General features: G+C 38.5%; 2 protein-coding genes across 3 annotated transcripts in view; one reads left to right on the top strand and one right to left on the bottom strand.

Annotated features, from left to right (window-relative positions):
• Positions 1-13,606, bottom strand: part of LRRTM3 (leucine rich repeat transmembrane neuronal 3) — a 180,467-nt gene extending 166,861 nt beyond the window's left edge. Inside the window, exons 1-2 of one of the 2 annotated variants that reach the window (XM_019482987.2) lie at positions 13,094-13,606; positions 11,246-12,777 (exon numbers count right to left, since the gene is read on the bottom strand). In XM_019482987.2, coding sequence (XP_019338532.1) covers positions 11,246-12,777; positions 13,094-13,097 — 1,536 coding nt within the window. In that variant the 5' untranslated portion in view covers positions 13,098-13,606. Of the gene's footprint in view, positions 1-11,245 lie in introns of both variants that reach the window. The other variant, XM_019482986.2, reaches the window with a different exon arrangement.
• The window catches only part of CTNNA3 (catenin alpha 3), a 1,574,321-nt gene that overhangs the window by 700,076 nt on the left and 846,353 nt on the right, over positions 1-27,892 (top strand).

Raw genomic sequence — 27,892 nt, 5'->3', positions numbered from 1 at the left:
CTATCTGAGAAAGAAGCTGAATGAGTTTTTGACATTAGCCCTTGTGACTGGCTCAGGATTGAACAGCTTTAACCAATGCTTAAATAACATTGCTTGAGGTAAACTGTAGTAAGCTTCATGCAGTGCATATTTCAAAGTGTTAATCAATACTATCTTTCCTGGTAGCTAGCCACTGGAAAAAATGTTGCACTGGATGTTTTGGGAGTTCTACATCTTAAGGAAGGAAGATCTTTGGAAATTTTTAATATACTTTGGGAAGCGTGTATTCTGGCATTCTCTTTGTCTTTTGATATTAGGAAATCAAAACAAATTTGGTGTTTGGATGAAGTGGAAATAATGAACCTTTGTAATGAATTTCTTATTACAGAGTTTGTATCTAGGAGCATTTTCTTTTTACCACCTCATTAATGAATTTGAGCCACTAAGAGCTTAGAGTGCTGAATAAGGATTTACTTATTTAATTGAAATCCTCTGTTCTTAACTGGAAAAATGTATTTTACATATTGGATGGATGAAATTAATGTTATGGTGCTTTAAAAGAAATTGGTTTTAAATTTAGAAATTGTCATGTCAGTTTATACATAAAACCAAAGAATAGAACTCACTAGTTATGTAGACTTGAGGAAACAAATTAAATATTTTAAAGTTGCTTATATACAGATATTTTAATGCAAGACACTTTTAAAATCTCTAAAAAAACATGTTTTTTCAAATGTGAATGTGAAATTTCTGCTGATATGCTTTAAGATACTTTTAAATTGCTACAAAAAACCTGCTCCTAGTATAGTTAGTAACCTGATCGTGCCATTATAGCCATAGAAAAATAGGCTTCCAGTTTTACAATGAAGAGATATTTATGACTATTTAAATTATTGTGTTCTTATTAAAATGTTCATGGACACAAACATAACTGAATCTTCCCTTCAGATGAGTTAATGGGCAAGCATCATATGAGTCATAGTTATTATTGCTTTTAAAGAGTCACTAGCTACTTGTCAGCTATGCAATCGCTTTTTACTTAAAATGACTTCAGGTATCTGTTCTCTAGAGATATCATTTATAGAAATAAACAAACACCAAAGAGGAATGTTGAGAGTTTGTATTTGTAGTTTAGATCTCCTTAAGCTGCAAAATAAATATTTGGATGTAAATTAAAACCTTCAGTCTAGAAAGAGCCTGGCTGCTAGAAAATATCAAATGCATACTGCTTCACAAAGCCACCTGCTGCCCCTATAGCTTCTATTTTTATACTTGACATTCACTTACTGAAAACATGAAATGAATTATAAAGATTTATGTAACAATTTATGGAAGGACTGTTTAAAATGGATATGATTTTATCCTATGTTCCTGGTACCTATGAGATGATGATGATCATCATCATTATAACAATAATAACAATACAGTTCTATGTGCCCATTGTGCTTAGAAAAATGGAAATTAACTATTCAAAATGATAAATGTGCAAAGAATAGTTGTTTTATAATGAAGAGCAAATCAACAGAATGGTAATGAAAATATGCAATATGTATATCCAAAATTAAAACCGTGCTAGCTAATTTTTGCCCAGGTCCATAATAAGGTTGACACTGTAGCTCAAAAATAACTGCTCTGAGATTTTGCACTTAACATTTTATCTAAATTCAAATGAAGAAATAATGAAAATTAAGAAAAACTAGTTATGTAATCATAACTGTATAGAGACAGAGAATTAAAGATGTGTTCCCCAGTCTTTGCTCAGGCAAAATACCTATCAAAAGATTTTCATCATTGTGTACTGTAGACCTCTGTGGTGTTGTTAAAGCTGAAAGACAGCAAGTATATTGCAGTGTGAATCACAGCTGAGGCATGATGTGAATCTAATTTGTGAGTCGTGATTTACTATTATACGGTATATATCTGTATCCACTATAGTACAATGTGATTCAGAATACACTGGCTGGCAGAAGGCAATGCAAAACAGAACTTAGTGAGCTGTATCGAGGGTATGACTCATATTACTGCATGGCTGCAAGACTAATAGCGTGATGTGGAAGAGTATTATATTATGAGTAACATTCTGTGATGTCAATAGAACTCTACTGTGCTGAACTTATTATTCTTAAATATTTTGAGGCAGGTATGCTATGAGCTATAGTTGTGATTAGCGGTGGACAAGCAAACTTGGTTAAAATAAGAACTCCCAAGCCTTTACCCAACGTTTAAGCCAAACCTTACTGATGCCTTTCTCTGAAGCTCAGATAAGTTTAGTTAACTTTAACTATACAGCAAGAAATAGCAGGAGCTCCTTTTAGTAAGAAGATGGAAAACAGTCTTCCATTATATGCCTCATTTTCCTTACATCCAAATAACTTCCTTCTGCAAAGAAATGTATTTTCCTGAAATTTTATGTGGTGCATCTCATTCCAGAGTAGAGTCTCTTTCAGGTGAAACTCAGAAAAGCTAGCATATATACATGGTGATGGAATGATGACGAGTTATATCAGCTATGGATCTGGCTCAAAGTGCTTTGAACACTTGCTTTAAGTTCATCTTTGAAATGTCATAACATTGTGGGCCATAATATCTTTAAAATACTTTATTGTAGAAATGTTGAGGGGGAACATAAGGAAGAGTTAGTTGTATGTAGGGAAGTAGAAGACTAGCAGGGGATATGGGAGTTTTTACATGTGCTTTGGGAGTGGAGGGGGTGGGGCCCACTCTAATTAAAGTGCCTGGAGCACCTCATGTATCAGCATCCTCATGCTTTCACATGGTGGCAGGGGTGCCCTAGCTAAAGTTTGTCAAAAGAGTTTTAAAGTGCCCCTGCTGCCATGCTGAAGTGCAGTGTTGCTGATTCATGAGATGTGGAGGATGGCTGGAGCATGGTAATTACCATGCTCCAGCAGACTTGATTAATTGATTCTGCTCTGATATGCTGTAATTACAGCACATTGGAGCAGCCTCTGGGCTTGTGTACAGACACCCAAAGGGAGAAGGATATATAAGAATCAGTTGGACACCTAATGGAGAGCAGGCAAGAGAAAGTGGTTTGGAGGAGTGATGCAAAGAACCAAGAGAGGAAAAGAGAAAGGTAGAGGTTCTTATTCCTTCAAATATATACTATTTTAAATCTTTTGGATATAAAAAGCTAAGTACTTAATGGAGATAAGATATACTCTACTACTTAATACACCATTGATGCATAACTTCTTCCCAGTACCTCTGACACACTTGCCAAAGTCAGCAGTAAGGCATACTCACTTAGACTGTCCTTCCAAATAAGGTCTATCAGAGCCAGGGTTCCTACTTTGTATAGATCTTAGGTACCAATCCAGTTTAGAGCTTTTGGGTAGAAATGTTGTGGCATGAACACCAACTGGATTTCTAAATGCCATTTACAACTTTGAAAATCTGCACCTAAGATTATGAAATCAAACAAAAACCTCGGAAACAAGCAAAGAACCCATCATTAAATGGGTGAAGATAAAGATTGTGTTTCCATGGGACCCCAATCATCACTTTCAAAACAATTTCATGCATTTTAAAAATGGAAAATGAGGGGAAATGGCCAAGCCTGCCTCCAGTGGCCATTTCACCCAATCCCTTTTAGACTGCTTGCCTGAGTGTAGTTTTGCCTTTAACATTTTTGAAAATAAAGAAGAATAAAAATAAGTAATTTGGGGTAACTATAATATTTGGTTTATGGATCAAAGGATAGGTTTCTGATAATGCAGTTTTTTGAAGTTAGCTATGATCTCTGGAAAAAAATACCTTTAACCTTCACATTTTATTAATCAAAACCCCCACTTTCTTTGCAGTCTTCCTTTTTGGTCTTTGAAAATGCCTGCTTTTGTGCTCATTTGTACCTTTGTATTGCAGCCAAGCCAGCATAAGCAGGAATGTGGGGAAGCTCATAAAAAAAACAGTCCAACTATTTAGCTTCCAAAAAGGGGGTGGAAATTTATTTAAAACCCCACACTGTAACCCCATGCAGTTTTATGTTGCCACAAACTGTTCTATAAATAATTATGGAACCAATACCCAAATATTATAACCAGCAATATTCTTGTCACTGAGAACACTTTTAGTATCTATACACTCTATGTGATAGCCTGAAACATTGACATTAATTACTGAATTAGTGTTTAGAAGACAGTACAGCTAGCAATAAGATTACATCATTGCTGATTCATCTAGATAGTATTATGACATAATTTCAATGAGTGCCAAAACCATTCTGTGATAGCAACCAAAAAAAATGGGTGCACATGCTTTTCATGCACAACAATAAACTCGAGTGCATATTGCACTCCTGTGCACCATGTTTGAACGTACTCCTGGGCACCGCTGTTGACCACAGAACATTAAGCTGGGTCAGATCAGCCCCCAGCTGAAAGAGGGCAGAGGGGGTCAGCTAGTCAGTGGATGGCCCCTGCACTGAAGCACCCTTGTCCCCAGCCAGCCCTTTCAGCATCTCCATGTGCCTGACTGTGGAGTAAAACTCTTGTCATAGGATAGTACTTGTATTTACAAATACTAACCTACTGCAGAGTTAATTAGTTTACACTGTCCTAATAGCACTGCACATGTGGATGCTGAGAGGTTTACTGTGGAACTAATTAGGCAACTCCAAAATAAATGTCTCGTGTAGATGTGCCAAGTGAGGCACAAAGCATTTAGATTGTTGAGTTGAGTTGACCTGTAAGGATCTCTACACAATACTTTTTCTAAATTAAGGTAAGTAAGATATCAAACTGCCTAAATACTTATATATGCCCAGATAACTAAAGAGGAATTCTTCAGAAATAAATATTTAAATAAATATTTTAAAAAATATTTGAAGAAATGCCCGAAATCCATTTCTCTATACAGGATCTTTACCCCAGTATTTTACTTGCTGTAAGATTCATTCATTCCAATTCTTGAGCACACCGTGTCCAATTCTGTTATGTGGAAGCACCTGCAGTAACTTCCAATAAAAATTCAAGTTTTAGCAGGAGTTACCACACCATGATTTGGAACATAACACAAGTTATAACATTACAGGGAATGCTGCTGCATTTCATATGACAACTGTTAATAAACAGTACACACTCATTCATCAGTACACACTCATCATTATTTTAATCAAGTTGTGATTAGTTTCTTAAATGTGAAGTTTTCTACCTTGAACTGTTTGTTAAAATATTGGCCCATAATTAGTTGCCATCCTGTGAACTACTGACATCCCTGGGCCACACTCCCTTCATTCCTTCACTTGCCTACATTTTTCTCAGTACTCTGCTGTTCTGATGTCACAGTGTGATTACAACATCCTCAAAATGTTATGTTGAGGAAAATTAAAATCCTGTAGCCATATAATTTTGTTCGATAGCCTCAAAACTAGCATGGGCAGATGGGAGAAAATCATCACTGGAAATCAGCAACCTAATGAAGATGTCCAAACACATACCTATGTACATAGAAATCTATAAAAATTGTGTTCCTTCTGAGTCAGAGCAGAATGAGTGCCTCAGCATATTGTTAAAGATACTGTAGTCCAAAGGTGCTGTCTGTGTGACAAATGCAAAATCAAAGGCATCAAAACCCTCTGGTCATTGAAGAGTTCATAGCATTTTTCACGATGATGTAAATGGTAATACTAGTGATCTAACTCAATCCAAATTCAAATAGTTCTGTTTTCTTTGAATATGCCTTTTCGTTTGAATACACTGGGTGAAATCCTGTCCTTGAAGTCAATAGCAAAGCTTTCACTGTTTCAGTAAGGCCAGGATATAACTTTTTAAAATTTCCTGCCGTTAACTTCTGCTTCAAGTACCTATGACACTGCTTGCATATTTCTGAGGGTGTGGTGGTTTAGTGTTGGATAGAGTTAATAAGCTAATATTAGGATATGCTAAATTAATTAATGTTTAAAAAGGTATGTGATGTATATAGATTCATATGAAAAATAGTCATGTAATTAATAAGTCTTCCATTCCTTGGATTAGTCATTTTTGTAAATTTGATTCAGGTTTATCTTAATTCATGGACCTCATGCTCCACATCATTGTTATGTGTTGTGTACCTTTTGCATTTTCTAGGTGAGCTTTTTTTCCTAACTCAGTTGAAAGCTGGTGGGATTCCCTTCAATTTGCCATTTATCTTTTTTTTTTTTAAATGTCGAATATATTGCTGTGCTTTGAATCTGGCATAATGGTCTCTTGATACTAGTTAATGGTGCTTTCTAAATACATAATAATACTTTTAACTAAACTCTTGTCCTTGCTTTGTATTGATGAAGTATATGAGTCCTTATTTTCTAACTCATTACTGTCCCTAGGCATGTAATAACAATGAGTCCTCACACCTTTTCATATTTCTTGCTAGCTGTTATATACTCTTACTTTCCTTCTTTCAATGAATTAAGTTAGATGGAGATTTTTATGGAAACATATGAATGAAATGAAATTATAGTTGAAGGAAATATTTGACTATACAAGTGGATAGAAAGTATATGCTACTCTCAAATTGTGTAGTAAAAGATAAACTAAGTAAAAGTGCATCTAACTGTAAACTGAAACAGAGTAGAAAGTGTGATTAATCTACCAGCCACTGGATGTCATTGTTGTTCCACAGAAATTCAGCTAAAAGAATATTTATCTAGAGTTGGGTGGCTGACTATCAAAGGACTGTTACAATACAGTAAACTATTTAAAACTATCTAATTGCTTTTTCAGGAGTGCTATACATTAATTTCTCTTTAAATTACATTTGTATACTAGGATTTCCTAGGACATGCCATAAAAAATGTTACCAAACCCTAAAGTGTTACCAAACCTTCTACACACAGATGGCAAGTAATGAAAACATACCAGACAATAAAAAAGTTTGCATTCAGTACTAGTAGCAAGCCACTGGTTCTCATTGTTATTTGCTATGCTATTTTAGGATGTAATCTCTCAACACAATGTATTAGAATCACTAATTTGCCTCAATTTGCTTGGTATATAGAATATTTTTGACAGATAATGCACACTTAATAGTCATTATTTTATTAGTCTAAGAGATCATTTGAATGTTCTAAGATTTAATGAGTGGTGTATTAATCCCATAATTGAGAGACGAGATAGTCCAGTGGTTATGGGAATGTCTTTGGAGTCAGGAGGCATGGTTTCTTTCCTGAGATCTATCACTCAACTACTAACTCAACTATCTTGGGCAAATTACTTCAGTCCTTTGTGTTGCTGTTTACCCTCTCACCTGCCTTCTGTCTACTCTATATAGATTGTAAGCTTTCTGAGGCAGGGAATTTCTCTTGCCGTATGGTTAACAGTGTCTAATAAAGAGGTCCTGACCTCATTTAAGGTTTTTGAAATAATTTTAGAAATAATTCCACTGGCTTTCTAGCTATTTCCAGGGCACGTCTATGTTGCCATAGTGATCAGCTATATCACCGTAGCTTGTCACTACGGTGACATGGATTCGGTGACCATTAACTATTACGCTGCTGCTACTACGTAGTAGCAACGAGTTGGTGGGTCAAAAATGACCCATGCACTGCTGGGACTGTACAGTACCAACTGCTATAGCAAGTACTAAATGACTGCACAGTAGCAACTGCACAGTCAGGAGCATGTGTAGACATGTCCACAGTGAAGCACCAAAGAAAGCAAAAATCAGAAGATAAGCACAGGATATATCATATTTTATCTGGAGCAATGGGTCCAAGGTCCCAAGTTGTGATAATACAGTCATTAATGCAGTTGAAAAAAAGAAATGTGAGGGGGCAATAACAGTTTGAAACCAAGCTGCTGTTCCCTTAGTTCTAAGATGTCTTGGGATGGTTTAGGTCCCTCACATAAAATTGGAGCAGCTAGGAATTTCCAGATCATGAAGACCATCCAGACCACACCCCCCCTTTTCAAAGTCGGTTCTGCATTTTTTTTTCTAGAAGTCCATTGTAGCTGCATTTCACCTGGTGTTTCCTCTACTTAATATAAATATTCAGAAGCAGGATTTAACGTAGTTTTGTTCTAGAGGGGCACTAAGAGCCCGTAAAATGAGGAAAATATGGGCCAGAATATGAATTATAAAAATTTGAGACAAAAAAAGGAACAGTTCTGGCCATAATCCTGAAGCCTTTAATAGTTATGTATTTCAGGAACAGGAACAGGAAAGCCTCTATCTCCCCTCCCTCAGGAACTTAATGTTATTCAGTGGAATTCACTTCGAAAGGCAGAAAATTTCCTGCAAGACTATTGGATTTTTTTTACTCCTGGACTACTATGTAAATGCACAAAGCAAATATTGCAATCAAGTGTGTTATGGTAAAATTGAGTTACAACTGGCTCAATCGATGTGGCCTTTATGTGGCTTTTATGTAGGTTAAAACTTGGGGTTTTTAACATGCTCCTCCATGGCTTAAGGCTGGGTGAAACCATTTTATAATCCATTGCCACCAGAACTGAATCTAATAATCATTATTCAACTCAGCTCTCTTAGCTGTGCAGAGGAGTATTACTGACAATGGACATTTATACTCTACAGGCTATCAGATTCTTTATCAGATAATTATATTGATAATTATACATTCATTTATATTTGCCACTGAAAACATGGGTAAATATATAGACTGTTAGGCATCTTTGATATAATAATTGCATTAATTGTCCTTTTGGTCTGGTCTGTATTTTAATATAAATAAGTTGAATTATCATTATTATCTTAAACATTACTGATGTAGCTAGTGATAATGGTTTCACTGCTTGATGCTTCAAAAGGCTCCATATCTGGCCCAATGTTTTGTTTCTATTACAAATTCTTTTATAGACGCACCTGAAGTTAATCGCAAGTAACTTCTGATTCTACATGTTTTCCCCTCTATGTTGGTAATCATTAGCATTTTTAAAGAGGTAGGAATAAGACATAAAAACATGGAGCTAAATATATGTATAACCCACTTGACAACATTCTTCACCAAGGACACAAAGTTGCTTGGACCATGGATTGAATATTTTTATATAGAATAATTTATAATCCTATATTAATAACATGAAATATACATTCTAAATATACCTTGCACCCCAGTATCAAGAAGAGATGTATATGTACCTTTATGCTTTTATTTTTTGGTAATATAATTTTTTTTTCTGTTTGGATGCATGTAGTATTAGTCACCACTGCAGGTACTGGAGAAGCCAAAGAGCATAGTCAAGATGCCTAATGCTGTATTAATGGCAAAAATTAATCCTTCAGTACAGATATAAACAAGATTTAATGGTAAAAGTTAGTCCATTAACTAGCTTAGAATTGTTCATTTTTACTGATTCTTTTTCTATAGATTTCAAAACTACAACTTGACTTCACATGTTTATTAGTGCAATCCAAAGTGCACCAGCCACTAATATTATTATTAACCTTGGAATCTAAGACTGTTTGCACTCCAAAACCTAGAATACCAGTACTACATGCTTTTGTATACTAGGCACCATCTAAACTCGATTATGTTCTGTCTGCAGTCCTTCAAAAAGAAAATACAGTTTCATTTTACAAAAATATGATTAAGTGCATGTGTGTTGCTTAAATAATACCCTCTAACCTCATTTTCATTGTGTCTAGCGTAGTTCAAGGTAGTTTGCTTTGGTTATTTTTCCCAATAAGCAAATGGTCCAACAGAATGCCCTCTTGAAGATTTTGCTTTTTTCTAATCTGCTGCAGTGAAACTGCTTTGTCGAAACACTCACTCCCAGGTGGTCAAAGACATACAGTCTGCTAATCCAAATCAAGTCACAAAACAGAGTTAGTTAAATTACTGACCAGCTGAACCTGTAGAAGGGTATGCTGTGTTTTTCCACAGATGAAAAATAACTGTGATGCTTAAAAGACCATATAAAAATATGACTATAATTAATTTTAAAACACAGCAGATCGTATTTTGTTCAGTAATCAATAAAATTTTGTCGGTGATTTTGAGGGAGATAGAGCAATTGATGTCCAGGTTCATCAGGATTTTGTCCAAAAACATAACGATGAATTACTTTACATTAAAAATGAATATCAATTCTTGTAATGTCATCAGGGTTATGATAAGTGAAAGAAATCATTTGTCACTGATTCTAGGCTCTTTCTTATACATTCTTATTTAGAATGGAGAATGACCAGTATTTCCTGAAAGCTCTTTCCAGTTGTGTGTTTCTAAAATGTACCATGATTGGCTTTTTAAGTATTTGAAGCTTCATTTAGTTATTAGGTGGGTGATGTGCAAAGCAAAGCACATCATGAAATACTAACAGGCACAGCCCAGCAGATAAAAATACATAGAAGAAAATGATATATTTAATTGTTTCATCAACTACATTAATGTCTTTGACAGTCTTGAAAAGAGAATTTTGAATGAGCACTCAAATGTGTGCAGGAAGTGGTCTTGCCTTTGCTACTGCACTTTTGAGTTTCTCTAATTGCATCAGTAAGGAATTTCTGCTCCTTGTTTAATGAATGCCTTTTGACTACTTTCTGAAAGGCAACTGGATGTAAGAAGGGATAAACACTGCACTTTTTATAAGAAGAGACATGAACAGGTTTCAATTAGTCACTATCAGCTCTAAAAACAAGATAGTAATCCCCATTCTGCATTTTTTTCTGGGCCTTTTCTTTCTTATTTTTAAAATTAAGCCTTGGTTCCTCTCCTCTTAGCTTTCTGTGTAACACACACTCATCTGAAACATTGTTTTAACTTACTACTCGCTTTCTATCATGTCTTGCAGTGAATAAAAATCAGGCATTATTTCAGGGCTGTTTCTGCACCATCCCCAAGCTCAAGCAAGTCATAGAATTCGTACAAAGCTACAGTACCTGAGCCATTTAATATGTCCTTGATTCAGAAAGTGAATTTCAGAAGATGGATTTGGGGTTCTTTTGCAATGTTGACATTTTTCTGCCTAAACAGAAACACACTCACTACAGATGTAGTGGATTAGTTATGAAAGAAGTTTTCTGTTTAAAAACAAGTGAGACTTTAATTAAATCAATAGAGGGTCTGTACAATAGGTATTGTATTAAACCAGAGCTCAGGCACTGGCTTCACATTGATTGCAGTATTTAAATTTCAGTGAGTTGATTATGTATGAGAGTAAAATGACCAGTATTATGAATGTACAAAAAAGTGACATGGAAGTGCTGTGCCAGAAAAGTGAGAAAAACGTTCCCTTTATAGTCACTAGAGTTCAATAAAGCACCACTATTTCCCAGCTTTTAAAAGCTCTTTTATCACAATGGTTCATACCTCACATTCCCTGGAGCCTGATTTGTTATACGTGCAGGGTCCTGTTCCATTCAGCAGCATCTCACTGGTTTCAGTGTTGGTAGGTTTGTAATCTACATAAAATTCCTGCGTACTTGGGGTCATTTGCTTCAGTGACTGTCTTTTCTTTTTCCTGTGCCTTCTCATGAGAGAACGCTGCTGCAGCTGCTTCATACTGGCTGGGTAACGCTTCCATGACACATAGATTACCAGCAGGATCACAAGCACAGACAAGAAAAGGGCTACACTCCCTGCTATGATTTTATGAAAGGAGATGTGTTCGGTGTTATGCTCAGGTTCTGAGCTGGATTCAGTAGCTCCTATAGTTGGAGGCATAGGGGGCTTGCTCTCATGTTTAGGCCTGGTGAGTTTTGGTTTAAATGTTGGCTTTGGGAGAGCTCTTGCTAATTCAAACCTCTCTGTAGTACTTTTTCCACAGATGCTGTAGTTTTTCACTGCATCAATAACATTCACTCCTTGCAGCTCTTTGGGGCTGGCACAGATAATTGTATTTTCCCTCAGCCCTTTAAAACTTTTTAGCCAGTTTACAAGGGAACAAATGTTTCTGCTGCATTCCCATATATTCCCAGCAAGGCTGATGTCACTAAGAGATATCCAAGAATCCAAAATTTCTTGACCAATAAATGTGAGCTTGTTTGAATCCAGGTTGAGGCGCTGTAAATTGGGCACACACTGAAAAACACTAGGTCCACTGAAAGCTTCTATTTCATTGCCAGATAAATCAAGCCTTTGTAATGAGCTCCAGGTCCAGGACATCGTTTGTCCTATCACACTGATTTTATTCCACTGTAAGTAAAGGTTTTGAAGGCTGACTAGCCTTGGAAAAAGTGCCAGGTTGAGCTTAGAAAATTGATTGTGCTCCAAGTGAAGCTCCTTCAGTCTGATCATGCCTGCAAAGACATTCCTTGCTAAACTTCGGATCCGATTGTAACCCAGGTCCAACAGTTCAAGGTTCCTACAATCTTGAAATATTCGAACAGGGATGGTTCTTAGAGAATTGGATCGCAAGTGTAAACTCAGCAGCTTTCTTAACCCCCTGAACTGTTCAGATCCCAGAGACTGCAGCTGGTTGTATGACAGATCCAAATTCCGGAGATTTGTCACAGGTCTGAAGGTATTATTAAGAAAATAGGAGATTCTGTTGGAACTCAAGATCAACTCTTTTAGTCTGCGTATTCCATTGAAAGCATTTTCATCAATATTGCTGATGTGGTTATGGTCTAGATAGAGCCAGGTGAGTTGATTAAGACCTTTAAACTGATTGTATTTTAGTTTTTGGAGGCTGTTATATCGAAGGGACAAACCTAAACAACCAGCAGATATACTCGAGGGAATCTCCTGCAATTTCTGAGATTCACAATATACCATTTTGCCTTCACACCTACAGCCCTTAGGGCATCCTCGTTCGGCAGAAGAAAGCATTGTCAGTAATACAGTAGGGGCTATTACCAGAGCTACAGCTGATCCGCTCAGTAGCCTAATTACATTGAAACCTGGAAATAAAAACAGCTTAGAAAAGTTATCCCTCCAAAGATCAGTCATTGTTTTCCCAATCATGTTAAAATATTAATTTATATAATCATGTAAAAATTCCTAGCTCGACAACTAATCTGTACATTATTTTCTTTTACTCAATTAAAAAAAATCTTTGTATATATTGTAAAATAAGTTTAAAAATGTAATCCCTAGACAATTTAACTATAATAATAAATCATCACATCAAGGTAGGTCTATAGAGTAATTGAAGCTGGTTCTATGCAGAGACTATGCACTGTATATAAAAAAAAAAAAAAAATGAAAAAAACATACCCATTCTTTGTGTTGTTCAAAGGTCGTCCTTAGGTCTTTTGTTTTTGGTTAGGGTGCCACAAGCATGACAGCCCCTGTCAGCTGCACTGTAGTGAGTCAGGGCTTGCTGACACCCAGGAAGAAAAATTGGACCCCTTGGGAGATGGACCGATTTTGGAACATTATTCTTTGCCAGCCATGCAGAACACTCCAAGAATAAATAAATCCCAATACAGCATTCACAGGAAAATGTCAAATTCTTCCTAGGTAATAGGATCTTCATGGATATTACGTTTTTGCATCTTTACAGTTAGAAACCTGGCTTTTAAAATCTCTCTTTATAGGAAAGCATGATAGATTCCTCCAAGCAACCTTTAGCTAGATGAATTCACAAATCTGTATTCCATAGCACATCAGTTCTCATAGTTAGCACCCAATCCAGCTACGAAGCTGCTTTGGAGCACAGAAGGCAGAATAACCCTGTACAATGAACAAGCTCTGTTCACTTCTGCATACTGTCGTTCTGAAAGCTCCTCCGACTGTTGCTTTGGTTTCAGTGAATGCAGTCTTATGTAAAGCTGCCCCCAGTGGTGAAGAATATTATGAGCATGTGCAGATCTGTCTTCCTTTTATCTTGCAAATGAATAAGCTTTGCTGGGAAATGAATGATTGTTTTAAGCCACTGAATAGGAGCAGACTAGTCAGGTTTAGTGTAAACTAGGAAAATAGATTGAAATTTCCAAATCCTCCAGTTTCTATTGCTCTTTCGCAAAGCCTTTTTTGAGTCTTTAGCAGATCAGCTTTTGCTGCTCAGACTTTTGTTTGAATGGCTGACAAAACATTTGTAACCGTTTTTTTTCTTAAGTTTGTTTTCATTACATGTCTCATACATGCACAAAAGCTCTTCACAATAACTCACTATTTTTTAGTGCAGCATCAGGTCCTTACTATGTATTTAATAAAGCATTACAGCAAGGAGAGTTCATTTATAACATGAAAACTGTTTTGAGGGTGACATTTTGCCTTTTCTCTTTTTAAAATACACGATGATAGGAGACTACAGAAAAAGCCTTGGTTTCTTTTATTCATAACTTGCCATCACTTTGTTTTGAAGAATGAACAGTTTTAAGCAAAAGAGAGATTCTGTAAAAACCCACACTCTACACGTTTTGAAAACATACGAACCAACTAGACTTGATTTGGAGTCTAATCTGGCTGATTGTGGCTTGGTACAGATCTTAAAAAAACCCCAAGGTGTAATAGTAAACAGAACACACATTCACCCTTTGGTTGGGGGTGGGAGGAGAGGGGAGGGGTCACAGGATGCCTGTACTGGCTGAGGGCAGCAGGTTCGGGGTGTTCCTGTACACCTCTCAGTATGTCCCATGGGCTCCCTGGGCTGCTGCAGACTGCCAGTCACAGCCAAACATCTAGGCCCACCCCTGATTGGCTGCTGGGCATGGCACAGGTGCTCACACCCCAAACCTTCTTCTGCATCATCTGTCAGCCACAGACATCTGTCAGGCTTAGGCAGGCAGCAGGAGTGGGGAAGGCAGTCATCTGTTGTCCCATGTACGAACCCCAGCACCTAGGCACCAATGTCTCTGGGATGTGCCCCTGCACCTCGTCATGAAGCACCCCATGATGTACATGCAGACCTGACATGGAGCCCAGGAGAACCCCTGTGTGGGTGCAGCCCCATGAAGTCTGACTGGGTTGCCAGGCATGGGTGAGCATGCCTCCCTGTGGGGGGTGGGGGGCAGCAGGGGACCACAAAGGAGCCTGGGATGCCAGGAGACAGTGAGCTAACTTGGATCAATGGCGGAGCTAGTCTAACCAAATCAATTAAGTTTGAGTGCACATTGATCTATGTCTATTTTAGAACAGGTACTGCCATTTTTAGACTAGTCTGTGTGACAAACTGTTCTGTTTGTTATGGGTTTAGACTGGTTTCCAATCACTTAGACTGGTAAAAATGCAAGGTCTGTGCTTGACCTCTGTGTTCCAAATGAAAACATGCTTAAATATGTCTTTAATTTAACATAAAAACTTGAAGAAAAGCTTCTTACTTTTGTAAAAATTTAAAGGAAATGAAGAAATAAAATAGACTATGGCCAGTCCTTAACCATGAGGTGACCACGCCAACTACCTCTCCTGCCTCTGGGACTGTGACTGTCCCACCTGCAAGGATGCAACCCCATGCAAAAAGCCTGCAGAGCATGTCAGTTAGCCAAGTCACAGGGCATGCATGTGTCCAGGAGTGGGATCTGGGTGAGATGGGGGGGATGGGACAAGGAAAGAGGCCATATCAGGTTGTAATGAGCTGGGGCTTCCTTCCTGGGGTGGGGTAGTGGCTCCCCCAAAAGTACCTTCTTTCACCACTCCTACCTCCCAGCTACCCCAGGAAGCATGACGAGCACCCTCTATGTCCCAATCTCAAATCCCAATTCATTAAAACATGAGACCTTTTCAATATACTTCCTCTTTATTTCCTTTTAAATTCTTTTTAAACTTTCTACTATATTCTTCAGTGGTTGGCTTCCTTCATTTCACCACCCTTCCCCCATTCCCCTTCCTTTCCACCTCCCATTTCATCACCCACTCCTATACCATTAACTCTCCACCTCCCAGCTTCATGTTCCTGCCTTTCTCCCCCAACCCATCTCTCACACCCCTCCACCTAGAGCAGGGATAGAAGCCTGTCCAGACTCACCAGCCCTGTAGTGGTAACTCATGGCTGTAGCTCCTAGTTAGGCCCCTACTTGCCAGCCCTTTAGTGGCAAGTCACAGGTGTGTATGTGGGGAACAGCCAGAGAAGGTTTTTAGCCTTAAGGTGTGACTGCTTCAGACTTGACCTAGCACTAGCACTGATCAACATTTGAGCAGCTCAAAGTGCAATGTGTAACAAGACCCTATAAAATATTCTGATCTGAGTTATTTGCAACAGAAATATTTCTGCATTATTTTTTGGTATTCAAAAAAAATGAGTGAAAACTAAGAGCTAGCATTTTTCAAGGGGTGCCTTGAGCTTTTGAAAAAAGCTAAGAACCACTTCTTTAGAGAGTTAAACAGCTTCTTTTGAGTTATGGGAACAAATTTAGTCCTAGTATGAGACTTAATTCGCCAAAAATCATCACAAAGCAAAATATTTTTCAGGCAAAGAGGCTTTAACTGAAATTCCAACTTTATTTTAGTTATGAGATGACTCTTGAATGTTTACATGCTTGGCTTATTTCTTGTCTTGTTTACAGAAATTATACAACTTCATTTATGTCAATGAAGTTACCTCCTAATTAACACGCAACTCAGAACTGGGCCCAAATGTTATTGCATTCAGTTTTCATAACAGCAGCAACTCTATTGCAAATGTTGGGTGCCTGAAGTGTATTAGTGTCTGTACACAAGTAATGCAAAATTTGATAAATTATAAATTAGTGATACGTTTATAAATTAATATTCTGCAACGTTGAATCTGAATGTTGAGGTTAGTCATACTCCAGTTAACTTACTGTACATTGTCAATTTTCCATCCTGTTCCAGACCACGGTGAATAATTGTTGTAATTAAACAAGTGGAGCTAGAAACTGTAAGTCATGAGGGTTTCATCAGGTATTGTACTCAGGAAAATGCCACAAACACTCTGGAAGATAAAGAAGTCACATATTCCTCTAAAAACTGTAACTACCACCCTGACTTTGAGCCAACAGAGGCAAATGTACTGGGTTGAATCAAGCACCTTATGTTCAACATGAAAACTATATGAGAAGGCTTTGTATGACCAGTCAGAAATTGGGGGAGTTTATAAAAATTAAGATGATCTGACCTTGCATATTTTAAGTCTATTAAAATTGCCTGTAACAAGAAATGGTAGCTATTTTCTCTGAAAGCTCAGGATAGAGACAGGATGATAGCATGCAAATATATGATTTGCAAGACCTTGTGAATGAGAGAGTGAGACAAAACAGTAAATAAGACAAATGTAAGTGCTTAAAATATGTCTATCAGCAAAAGGAATTGATGATTATTAGGGGTTAATCTGATTCTCCTTAACCCAGCACTGCTCTACATTTTCAATTTCTTTCCATCATCCACCCTCCGGATCCTTCATGCTTCCTCTGTAAAATGTGGTTTTTGACATTAAGGATTTTGTCAGTGTACATTTTTATTAGGAATGACCTTCTAAGAGCCACACTTGATGCAATTTTTCATGCCCCAATCCCATAATGAATTTATCTGTTTTGTAGCCATAAGTATTAGGGCTGTGTGAAGCTTTGGTCCCTGATTTGATTCGGTGGAGATTCGGCCTGATTTGGTGGCCAAATCTCTGAATCTGAATTGAATCAGGAGACCCTTTAATCTCTCCGTATCGAATCAGAACCCTCCAAATAAATTCGGAGATATTCAGAAAGAGTCAATGATTTGGACATAGACACAGCTTTAAATGTTTTTTCTACATACCTCAGGGTACCAGGCAGCTTGTGAATGCTGAGATGGTGGGGTGATGGAGCATCCCACAGGAGTGTGGGGGGCTCCCCAGTGCACTCAGCAGCAGACCCAGAAGTGAACCAGGAGCAGTTCTGGTCCACTTCCGGGTTCACCAGGGAGCACACAGGGGGGCCCCCCTCCACCTCCCTGGCTCGGCAACTGGTGCCTCCTTGGTCTGGGGGGGCACATAGGTCCCCCTGTGGCTGATCGCCGAGCCAGGGGGGTATATGTGTCTCCCCCCACCGCACTCAGCGGTGGACCCAGAAGTGGACTGGAAGTACTTTCAAGTACACTTCCAGGCTCACTGCCAAGCACACGAGGGCCCCCTCCCCCATGCTCCTGTGGGACACTCCATCTGCCCCACCATTGCAGTGTTCATGAGCTACGCCTGGTACCTTGAGGTATGTAGACAAAACATTTAAAGCTGTGTCTATGGCCAAATCGCTCATTGTTCAAATCAGCATTGAATCTTCAGATTCAGCTGAATCGAATCGGGACAGTGATCCAAATTAATGAATTGAATCACTGTCCCCAGTTAAGGCTGAATGCAAATCCTAATCAAATATAGCCCATTTTGCACACCCCTAATAGGTATCGTTGATTGGCCTAACAACACTTGCATGATTTTAAGCATACGTGTGTATTGGGAATTGTGGTTAACAAATGTGTACAGCATGCTTTTTCTTGATTCACAAGGTAGCAAAATATGTAATTTACCATACTGTATTTAGCCATAAAGAAGCTAGGAATCAAGGAGGTTAGTGACACGAGCTTGCTTTAAATGGTACTGTGGTGTGCTATCACTGTATAATTGAGTAGATAAGTCTAATACGATGTGTTTGTAATTTTTGGAGCTGCTGATTAAATGAGGTGGCGGAGGTGACATTACCACTGTTCTGCCAGTATTCTTGTCCTTTGTGAACAGTCAGCTCCTCAAGCCACATATACCGAGTAGATGGAGGATCCAGTAATGTTCAACATTTCCCTCAAGGATGATGAAAGTTCTCGATGAGTTGTTTCTCTGTGAATATGAAGCACTGACATACATTTGATATCAACATACTTTCTGTATGATCACTGTGGTAGCTAAAAGATGACAGAGTTCTTCAGACATGTCATCTATCTGATGTTTCCCTTGAACTTATTTGCTTCTTGGTTTTCCAGATGAATCTTCTTGAACTCCTAACCATAAAATGGAGGTGAGGTTCATTCAGTAATCTTCATTGACTACTGTCACATCCCTATCTGGGAGCAGAGTGGTTGGCAAAGACAGTAGTCTAATGACTTAGGTGTAGGGCTGGAAGCCATGAATTCTATATAAATACTGCTGTTAGCAGTGACTTGCCTTGTGACCTTAGGCATGTTAGTTATAGTGTCGAACAGTCTCAATTTCCCAATGAAATGGGAATAGTTGCATTTGTCATCTGTATAATGGGAGGATAAATAGTAGCACATGCTTTACTTTGCCTACTTCATTCATTATTTTGTATATTATCACCTCTCTTATTTGTCTTTTCTCCAAGTTAAAGAGTCACAATCTTTCCAGTCTTTACACAGAAATACCTCCATTGATCTAGTCATTTCCATTACCCTCCTTTTGATTTGTGTTGCATCTTCTTGAGATTGTGGAAGCACAACTGAACACAGAATCCTAGGCAAAGAAATAATAAACAAGTTCTGGTTTCAGCATTTCTTATTTTAACTGAGACAGGTTTAAAAAAATGTTTCTGATTCTTTGGCCATCAAAGATGAGAATGCAAGACTTTTTTGTTTCAGATGACAGAAGGACAAAAACACTGAGCTCTTATTTAAAAAACCCATACCTATGCCTTCAAGAAAAAAGCAATAATGAAAATGAATTTTCTAGAACCTAGGAAATTCATTTAACCAGTCAACACCCAGTGAGATAAGAAAGCTCAGCACTTTTTAATATCAGCCTCTAAATTAGTAGATCAGGCAATTATCTTTTCTAGTTAGGAGTCACTTGTTAGTTTGATCCACAGGGACTTTAGGTATTTAATTGCTCTTTAGCATAAGCAGACATACAGGTGCAAGCACTTAAAAAGTGTTATATGAATTGATTTCATTTGGCCTATCAAAATACTGTAAAATCAGGTGAAGTTTCTGTGTCTGTGCGTGTTGCTTATGCCCATGAGAAGAAAAGGCATTCCTTTTTGTCCATGATATAATTCTAATTCAGGATCAAGCTTGATTCTTTTTGTATCGTTAAAATTATGCCATGTACAAACCCCAAAGATAGGCAGAATAATCTGTTACCACACACGCTATTAGTAACATCTTGAGGAGAGAACTAAACATGACAGTTGAGTAGATTTGCAATTGAAAGAAAAACATATGAACATAGTTAAGAGGCATATAATTATGTTCATTCACACTGCGACTAGCATTAAAATGATTTATTCAAAATGGTTAGCTTGGACGCTTCGTCACCTCCTTCCTTGGCTCCACACTAATTCTGCTTTTTGGCATTTTCCTGTAGAAAATATGTGTTCTATGTCTCATCAAAGTTTGCAGATTCCTTTAGTCTTTAATAATGCAATCAAGCCTTTTTCAATGATCACAGCTACAGTAGTTGCTAGATATTCCAGTTGTGGTTCTTGTGTTCTTGGAGAAGTTTAGGATTTTAATTAAATCAACAGTCTTGGTTAGTTAATTAGCTTGTCATCTGGTTTTACTTAGCCTCTTTTATGGCTGGTAAAGATATACTAGAACATTTTGGTAAAAAAAAAAAAAAAAAAAAAAAAAAAAAAAAAAAAAAAAAAAAATTTAAAAAGCCAAGCTGCTGCTGAGATTTCTTTCCTAGCTATCCAATCCTGCCATCTCTCTTTCCCTTTCAACACATGTGGTAAACAATCTTTTAAGAAACAATATGTGATTTAACTGACTTATTAGCTTGCCATCTTTTTGAGGTCATGCCTATCTAGTAAAATTGCTGGACTGTTTTTCAAATGTTTAATTCCATGATATTAAGTGAAAGCACAGTATATTTAATTGGCTTATATGAAAGCATTAGAGTCCTGGCCTAATTTATTTAAAGATAAAAAATTTAGTCTTTGTGGATTTACTTTGAATCCTTTGCAGGAATATACTACCGTTTGTTAAAAATGATGTTATTTCTCTGTATACTGGATAAAGAGAAGACAAGTAAAATGCATAACTAAATGAAAGAAAACCCAAATGTGACACACGACATTGCCAGATCATAATTTAAAATAGTCTGAGTTTTGCAATATGCTGAGGGGGTAACTTTATTTTTTTTCTTGCACCAAAAACAGAAGATGGACAGCACATTTTGCAATGCTTATTTTTGGGATTTTTCCCCCCCTCTCAATTTAAATACTCTATTTTTAACACCCACTTTGTCATAACAATAAGAATAAAACTCTTGGCAATTGGGAGAGGTCCCAGACAATCGGAAAAGGGCAAATCTACTGCCCATCTTTAAGAAAAGGAAGAAGGAGGATCTGGGGAACTACAGATTGGTCAGCCTCATCTCAGTCCCTGGAAAAATCATGGAGCAGGTCCTCAATGAAACCATTTCTAAGCACTTGGAAGAGAAGAAGGTGATTAGGAACAGTCAGCATAGTTTCACCAAAGGCAAATCATGCCTGACCAACCTGATTGTCTTTGATGATGAGATGACTGGCTCTGTGGATCTGGGAAAGCAATGGACATGATATGCCATGACTTTAGTAAGGCTTTTGATACTGTCTCCCACAACATTCTTGCAGGCAATCTAAGGAAGTATGGGGTGGATGAATGGATGAATTGTAAGGTAGCTAGAAAAATTGCTGGTTTGTCAGGCTGAAAAAGTATTAAATAGTGCCTCAAGGTCTAGTTGGCATCTAGTATCAAGTTTGGTCCTGGGGCCAGTTTTGTTCAATATATTCATCAACTACCTGGAAGATAGGATGGATTGCACCCTCAGCAAGTTTGCAGATGACACCAAGCTGGAGGGAGTAGTAAAGGGTACTACTGGAGGGTAGGGCTAGGATTCAGGAGGGTAGGGCTAGGATTCAGAGAGACCTCAACAAATTGGGGGACTGGACCAAAAGAAATCTCATAAAGTTTAATAAGGAGAAGTGCAAAGTCCTGCACTTAGGATGGAACAATCCTATGCACTGGTACAGTCTGGTACAGACTGACTGGCTAAGCAGCAGCTCTGCAGAAAGGACCTGGGGGCTACAGTGGATAATAAGCTGAGTACGAGCCAACAGTGTGCCCTTGTTCCCAAGAAAGCTAACAGAGTACTGGGCTGCATAGTAGAAGCATTGCTAGCAGATCAAGGGAAGTGTTTGTTCTCTATTCAGTACTGGTGAAGCTACCTCTGGTGTACTGTGTCCCATTTTTGGCCCCCCATTACAGGAAAGATGTAGAGAAATTGGAGAGAGTCCAATGGAGGCCATAAAAGTGGCTAGGGGGCTGGGACACATGACTTCTGAGGAGAGGTTGAGAGAACTGAGTATATTTGGTCTAGAGAAGAGACGACAAAGCGGGGATTTAATAGTAGCTTTCAACTACCTGAAAGTTGGTTACAAAGAGGATCAGTGGTGGCAGTTGACAGAACCAGGAGCAATGGTTCTAGTGTTGTAGAAAAGGGAAGTTTAGGTTAGATATTAGGAAAAACTTTTTCATTAGGAGGGTAGTAAAGCACTGGAACAGGTTACTTGGAGAGGCTGTGGAATCTCCATCCTTCGAGGTTTTTAAGACCTGACTAGATAAAGCCTTGACTGGGATGATCTTGTTATGGATGGTCCTGCTTTGAGCAGGGGGTTGGACCTGATGACCTCCTGAGGTCCCTTCCAACCCTAATTTTATATGATTCTATGATTCTGTTAGAACATACTTATTATAATTTACAAAAAAAAAAAAGTAAGCATACTGAAATTTTCAGGTAAATTTGTATCATTTCTGGGTACATAACAAAGGAAATCAGGGAAGAATATTAAGAATGATCATATATTAACACTGACATTAAATACCATATTTACATTTACCCAAATCTAAGATGACTTTTCATTTAAGATGACCCACCAATAATTCAATTCTATAAATGGAAAATGTATAGATTTGTTATAATTTTTCATGTATAGAATCTAATTATTAGAGGGTTGTCTTATATTTGTTCCCTTCACTGCTACATCAGGGAAAGCAGCTGCAGGAGGGCAGGCAATGTTGAAGGCAGGCAGCGGGGGAGTCAAGAGGCCTAATCTGCAGCCTTTGTCCCCTCGCACCTAGTCCCCTGTGGGTTATCCCCCCTACTTGCCCCCCTGCTACCTTGACCCCCGCTACCTGCATCCCTTGGTACCTGCTACCTCTGCTTCTGACTGCCACTTAACCTAAGTAACAGTTATGTCTCCAGCCCTGCTCTGACACAGGGCACAGCACATGGTGTCTCTAGCCCCTGCCTGGCCAGGCATCAGTGGCTGCAGGAATGGCAGCTTTAACCCTGGTTCCAGGACCAGATTGGAGCTGGGGCTGGGCTGCTGATAATGATCCTGTCCATTTGGGACCAGGGATCCTGAATTCTGCAGGAATCCATAACCCCCAACTCCCTGTAGCCCACTGGACTACCAGCAGGTCAGCTAGGAATGTTCCATGGGCCAGATTCAGCCTGAGGGGTGTTTGACACCCCTGGGATAAACAATATAGGCATATACTTTTGTAGAAAGCCTTTGTTTCATACAACTCCTGTGCTATTTTTTTCACATTTTGGGAAGTGATGAAGGAGAGAGGGAAAGTAAGAGGGGACGCCTGATCTTGGGAAAAGCCACCATTGAAACTTAGCGCCAAGAGTATTTATTGTTTGACACAACATTTGAATCTGCTTGTGATGAGTACAATCAAGTGTCAGTTCAGATCTTTGCTTGCAATTGTAGTAAGCATTAGGCCTTTGTGAAGCTTTGGTCCCCGATTTGATTCAGCGGGATTTCGCCTGATTCAGTGGCCAAATCTCTGAATCTGAATCAAATCAGGGGACCCTTTAATCTCTCTGTATTGAATTGGAACCTTCCAAATTGATTTGGGAGATTTGGAAAGGTTTGGCGATTCGGACATAGACACAGCTTTAAATGCTTTTCTACATACATTTAGGTAGCAGGGGCTCATGAATGCTGTGATGCTGGGGAGGATGGAGTATCCCACAGAAGTGCAGAGGGCTCTGCAGGGTACTTGGCAGCAGACCTGGAAGTGAACCAGAAGCACTTACAGTCTACTTTCAGGTGTACCTGGGAGCACGCCGGGGGGGCACCTGCATCCTCCCAGCTCCATGACTGGAGCCTCCTGGGTCTGGGGGGGAACCCAGGGTCCCTCCGCAGTCAATCACTGAGCTGGGTGGGTGCGGGGGACTCCCCGCACTTGCTCAGCAGTGAACCCGGAAGTGGACCAGAAGTACTTCCAGTCTGCTTCTGGGATCGCTGCCAAGCATGCAGGGCCCCCCGTCCTCCCGCCCATGCTCCTGTGGGATGCTCCATCTGCCCCAGCATCACAGTGATCCTGAGCCATGCCTGCTACATCAAGGTATGTACAAAAAACTTTTAAAGTTGTGTCTGTGTCCAAACTGCTGATTCTCTAAATCAGCATCAAATCTTCAGATTTGGATTTGACTGACTCAAATCAGGGACAGTGATCCGAATTCATGAATCAAATCACCATCCCTGGTTCGGGCCAAATCTAAATCAAATAGGGCCCATTTTGTACACCCCTAGTAAGCATTGTACTGGGCTCTATTCCTTATCATCAGTGATGGACCCAACAACAGGTTTTAGCACCTCAAATGATGTAGTCTTTCTTCAGTAGTTCAGCTAGGTTCTAGACATGGGTAACATTCTGAATTTGTGAGAATGATCTTACTACTGATAAACTGCAAATACTGAGGTTTTAGCTAAAAAGTCACCCTAAGAAAAACAGGGAAGAGGAAATTATCATTAAGGTTTAACACAATCTTTTGCAGCCAAACACTTCAAAAGATGACTAAATGCAAATTATTGTGCAGGAAATATATGTTATCATTTAATTTTATGGGAAGAATCTTTGGCAGGATTATCAATTTTTAATTTATTAAATTCTTTGTCATATCGTAAGAGGGACTTTGGTACATTGTGTATAGTAACAGCATTTCTAGATAGTGCATTCTTAACTGTAATAAATAGGTCAGTGAATCAAATGGCATCTGCTTCAGTTCCTGGCTGTTGTTTTTTTACAAGTGGATGGAGCTACCTATTTTATTTTATTTTACAAAATGGTTTTCCTGGACTCAGTAAGTATGTCCTGAAATGCAGGTTGTATTTAATCTATCACATTGCCACCTATTTGATATTTGTACTCAAGTTAGCTGCCAGAAAAATTGCTTAGTAATAGATAGGCCAGTACTTTCCACACTGTCAAAAACATCATTCAAAAAGTGAAAATATCTTTGCTATTTAACCAGCCTTTTCTGTCCTTCACTAGTGCTTGCTTATTTTTGCCCTGTGTACAAGCTACTTGTTCTCACATGCTTTTGCTTCCTTGTCTTGGACTGGTGGACTTACTTAGCAGAGTCCAGTTAAAGAGATGGATCTTAATCAGCAACAGTAATCAGCCTGTAGGAACTAAAAATAGTATTAAAATTTGCTTTCTTGAAGTTTCCTCTTTTACCATTATCATTTTACAAAAAAAGAGAGCAGATAGTAATGAAATCACTCTGGAGTTTTCCATTTGTTACAGAATCAGAGTAATATGCACAGAATCAGATTAACGTATTAAAAGTTATGGTGAATTTTGTTCATCTTCTGTATATTAATTATTTAAATATCCTGGTATTTTGGAAACCCACCTTTTCAAAATAGCACTGTATTTGAAAATTATTTCCTTAGATGAGAAAGCTTATGTCTGGTTCTATGCATGTCCTAAAAATCACATTTTCAATATATCTCTGCTAGGATTTTAGTGATAATGTTCAAAGATTAATAGAATAGTTACTGGCAGTAGTTTCTTTTCTTCTATTTCTATTTATTGCTTCCCTGCTGCATGGATCACCTATGCTCCAAATAACAAGAATATAGTTCAAAAGGTAAATATTTTATATAGAATCAGTGCTGCAAAGCCTTATTTTTGGTATTTTGACTTTTGTTGCTTTGATTTCTGTCTCATGCTTTCTATTAAGATTCCATGCATAAGACTTTAACTAAGAATTGAAAAAAGTTAATAAATGTTAAAACCATGTTTCAGACAAGTGGTATGGGTGTAAACACAGGACATAAATTATCATCAACAGGAGAAGGTGGCATAGATTCCTGTGAGCCATGGTTTTAAGGAATCCATTGACTTAGATTCTCAAACTATATATTATTACTATTTATTAAATCACCTATTAATTGTTTATTAAGGACATGAGAACCTTCAAACATAAGAACATAACCCATACTAATCCTTTAATAATAAATGAAACTTTTAATTTAAAGTGTGACTAACTTTTCTGTTCAATTTCCATCATTAATTTTAATACATAGTCCTGAAGTATATGCAATAGCTCTTAGGAGTTCAGCCCTCAGCAGTAATTATACATTTGTGTCTTGTTTTTCTGACAATTCATTTTAGTTTATGTAAAGAAGCATGTTATAATAATCTGTCTTTTAAACAGAGACTGCTTGTCGAAGATGGTGTTGTAGCTTTTAAGAGAAGCCCCCACATAAATGCTGTATGCCTTAATTTGCTTGGCATTCACATCCATTGACAATGGTTTCTAGATTCATAGATGCTAGGGTTGGAAGGGTCCACAACAGATCATGAAGACCAATTCCCTGCTTGGGCAGGAATGAGTGCAGGGGCCAGATAACCCCAGTCAGATGCCTATCCAGCCTACTATTAAAGACACCCAAGGTAGGGGAGAGCACCACCTCCCTTGGAAGCCCATTCCAAATTCTGGCCACCCTTACAATGAAGAAGTTCTTCCTGATGTCCAGCCTAAATCTGCTCTCTTTCAGTTTGTGACCATTGTTCCTTGTTACCCAAAGAGGTGCCCTGGTGAAAGCATCTCCAGTTCCTCGCTGCCCCCTGCTAATGAATTTGTAGGGGGCTACAAGATCACCTCTCAGCCTTCTCTTGTGGAGACTGAAAAGATCCAGTTCCCTTCATCTCTCCTCATAGGTCTTGGCCTGCAAACCCTTAACTATATGAGTGGCCCTCCTTTGGACCCTCTCGAGGTTATCCATATCTTTTTTAAAGTACAGTGCTCAAAACTGGATGTATTATTCCAACTGCAGTCTGACCAATGCCACATAGAGGGGAAGTATTGCCTCCTTCATAGTTTCATAGCGCTTAGGGTCAGAAGGGACCTAAACTCACCATGAGGTCTGACACCCTGCCCCAGGCAGGAAGGGGTGCCATGGTCATATCACCCCAGCCAAATCATATCACCCCAGCCAAATATCTGTCCAGCCTCCTCTTGAAGATTCTGAAGATAGGAGAGAGCACCACTTCACTTGGAAGCCCATTACAGAGCCTGGCACCTCTGACTATAAAGTAATGTCTCCAGATGTCCAGCCTGAACCTTCTCTCTAACAATTTGTGGCCGTTATTCCTAGTAACCCTGGGTGGTGCCCAGGGCAACAGGGCATCCCCCAATTCTCACTTGTTCCCCCTGGTTAGTTTGTAAACAGCCACCAAATCCCCTCTCAGCCTTCTCTTGTGGAGACTGAATAGGATCAGACCCTTTAGCCTCTCTTCATAGGTCCTGCCCCACTGCCCCTTGACCATACAAGTGGCCCTTCTCTGGACCCTCTCAATGCTAGCCACATCCCTCTTGAAGTGTGGTGCCCAGGCTGGATGCAGTACTCCAACTGTGACCTGATCAATCCAGTGATTCAAAAGATTCCATGCTTTAGTTATGTGGAGTTAAAAAGTGTTATATAACTACAAAATTAATCTTAAAATTATACTAATAAATTTAATGGGTTTTTCTCTGATTGTATTAAAAAGAAACTTTTAGAAAAAAACCTGAATGCATGATATAAAATGTTGCCAACCCATTTAGTTAAATGCTTATAAGAAATTCAGAAGGGAGTTGTTAGGGGAGTCTTTAGGAAAATTCCTTATATTTTTATATCTATTTTTTAACTTGCTGAATTTTCTAAATCAGAAGAGAAAATATAAATGCTTCATCATGGTTTTCTGATTGCTAGAGTACCTAAAAATAAGTTTCTATCAATCTGTTCAGAATACATTTAAAAGTAGGAAACACAAATGAATACATAGGAAATGCATGAAGACCAACTGCCAGTGTAACTCCGTCTGATAAAATGGGCATCTTCCTTAATAAATGCACTGCAATCATTC

This window comes from Alligator mississippiensis, chromosome 6 (assembly GCF_030867095.1).
Source record: "Alligator mississippiensis isolate rAllMis1 chromosome 6, rAllMis1, whole genome shotgun sequence".
Lineage (NCBI taxonomy): Eukaryota > Metazoa > Chordata > Crocodylia > Alligatoridae > Alligator > Alligator mississippiensis.
The sequence above is the reverse complement of the archived record's forward strand: the minus strand, read 5'-3'. Positions and strand labels throughout refer to the sequence as shown.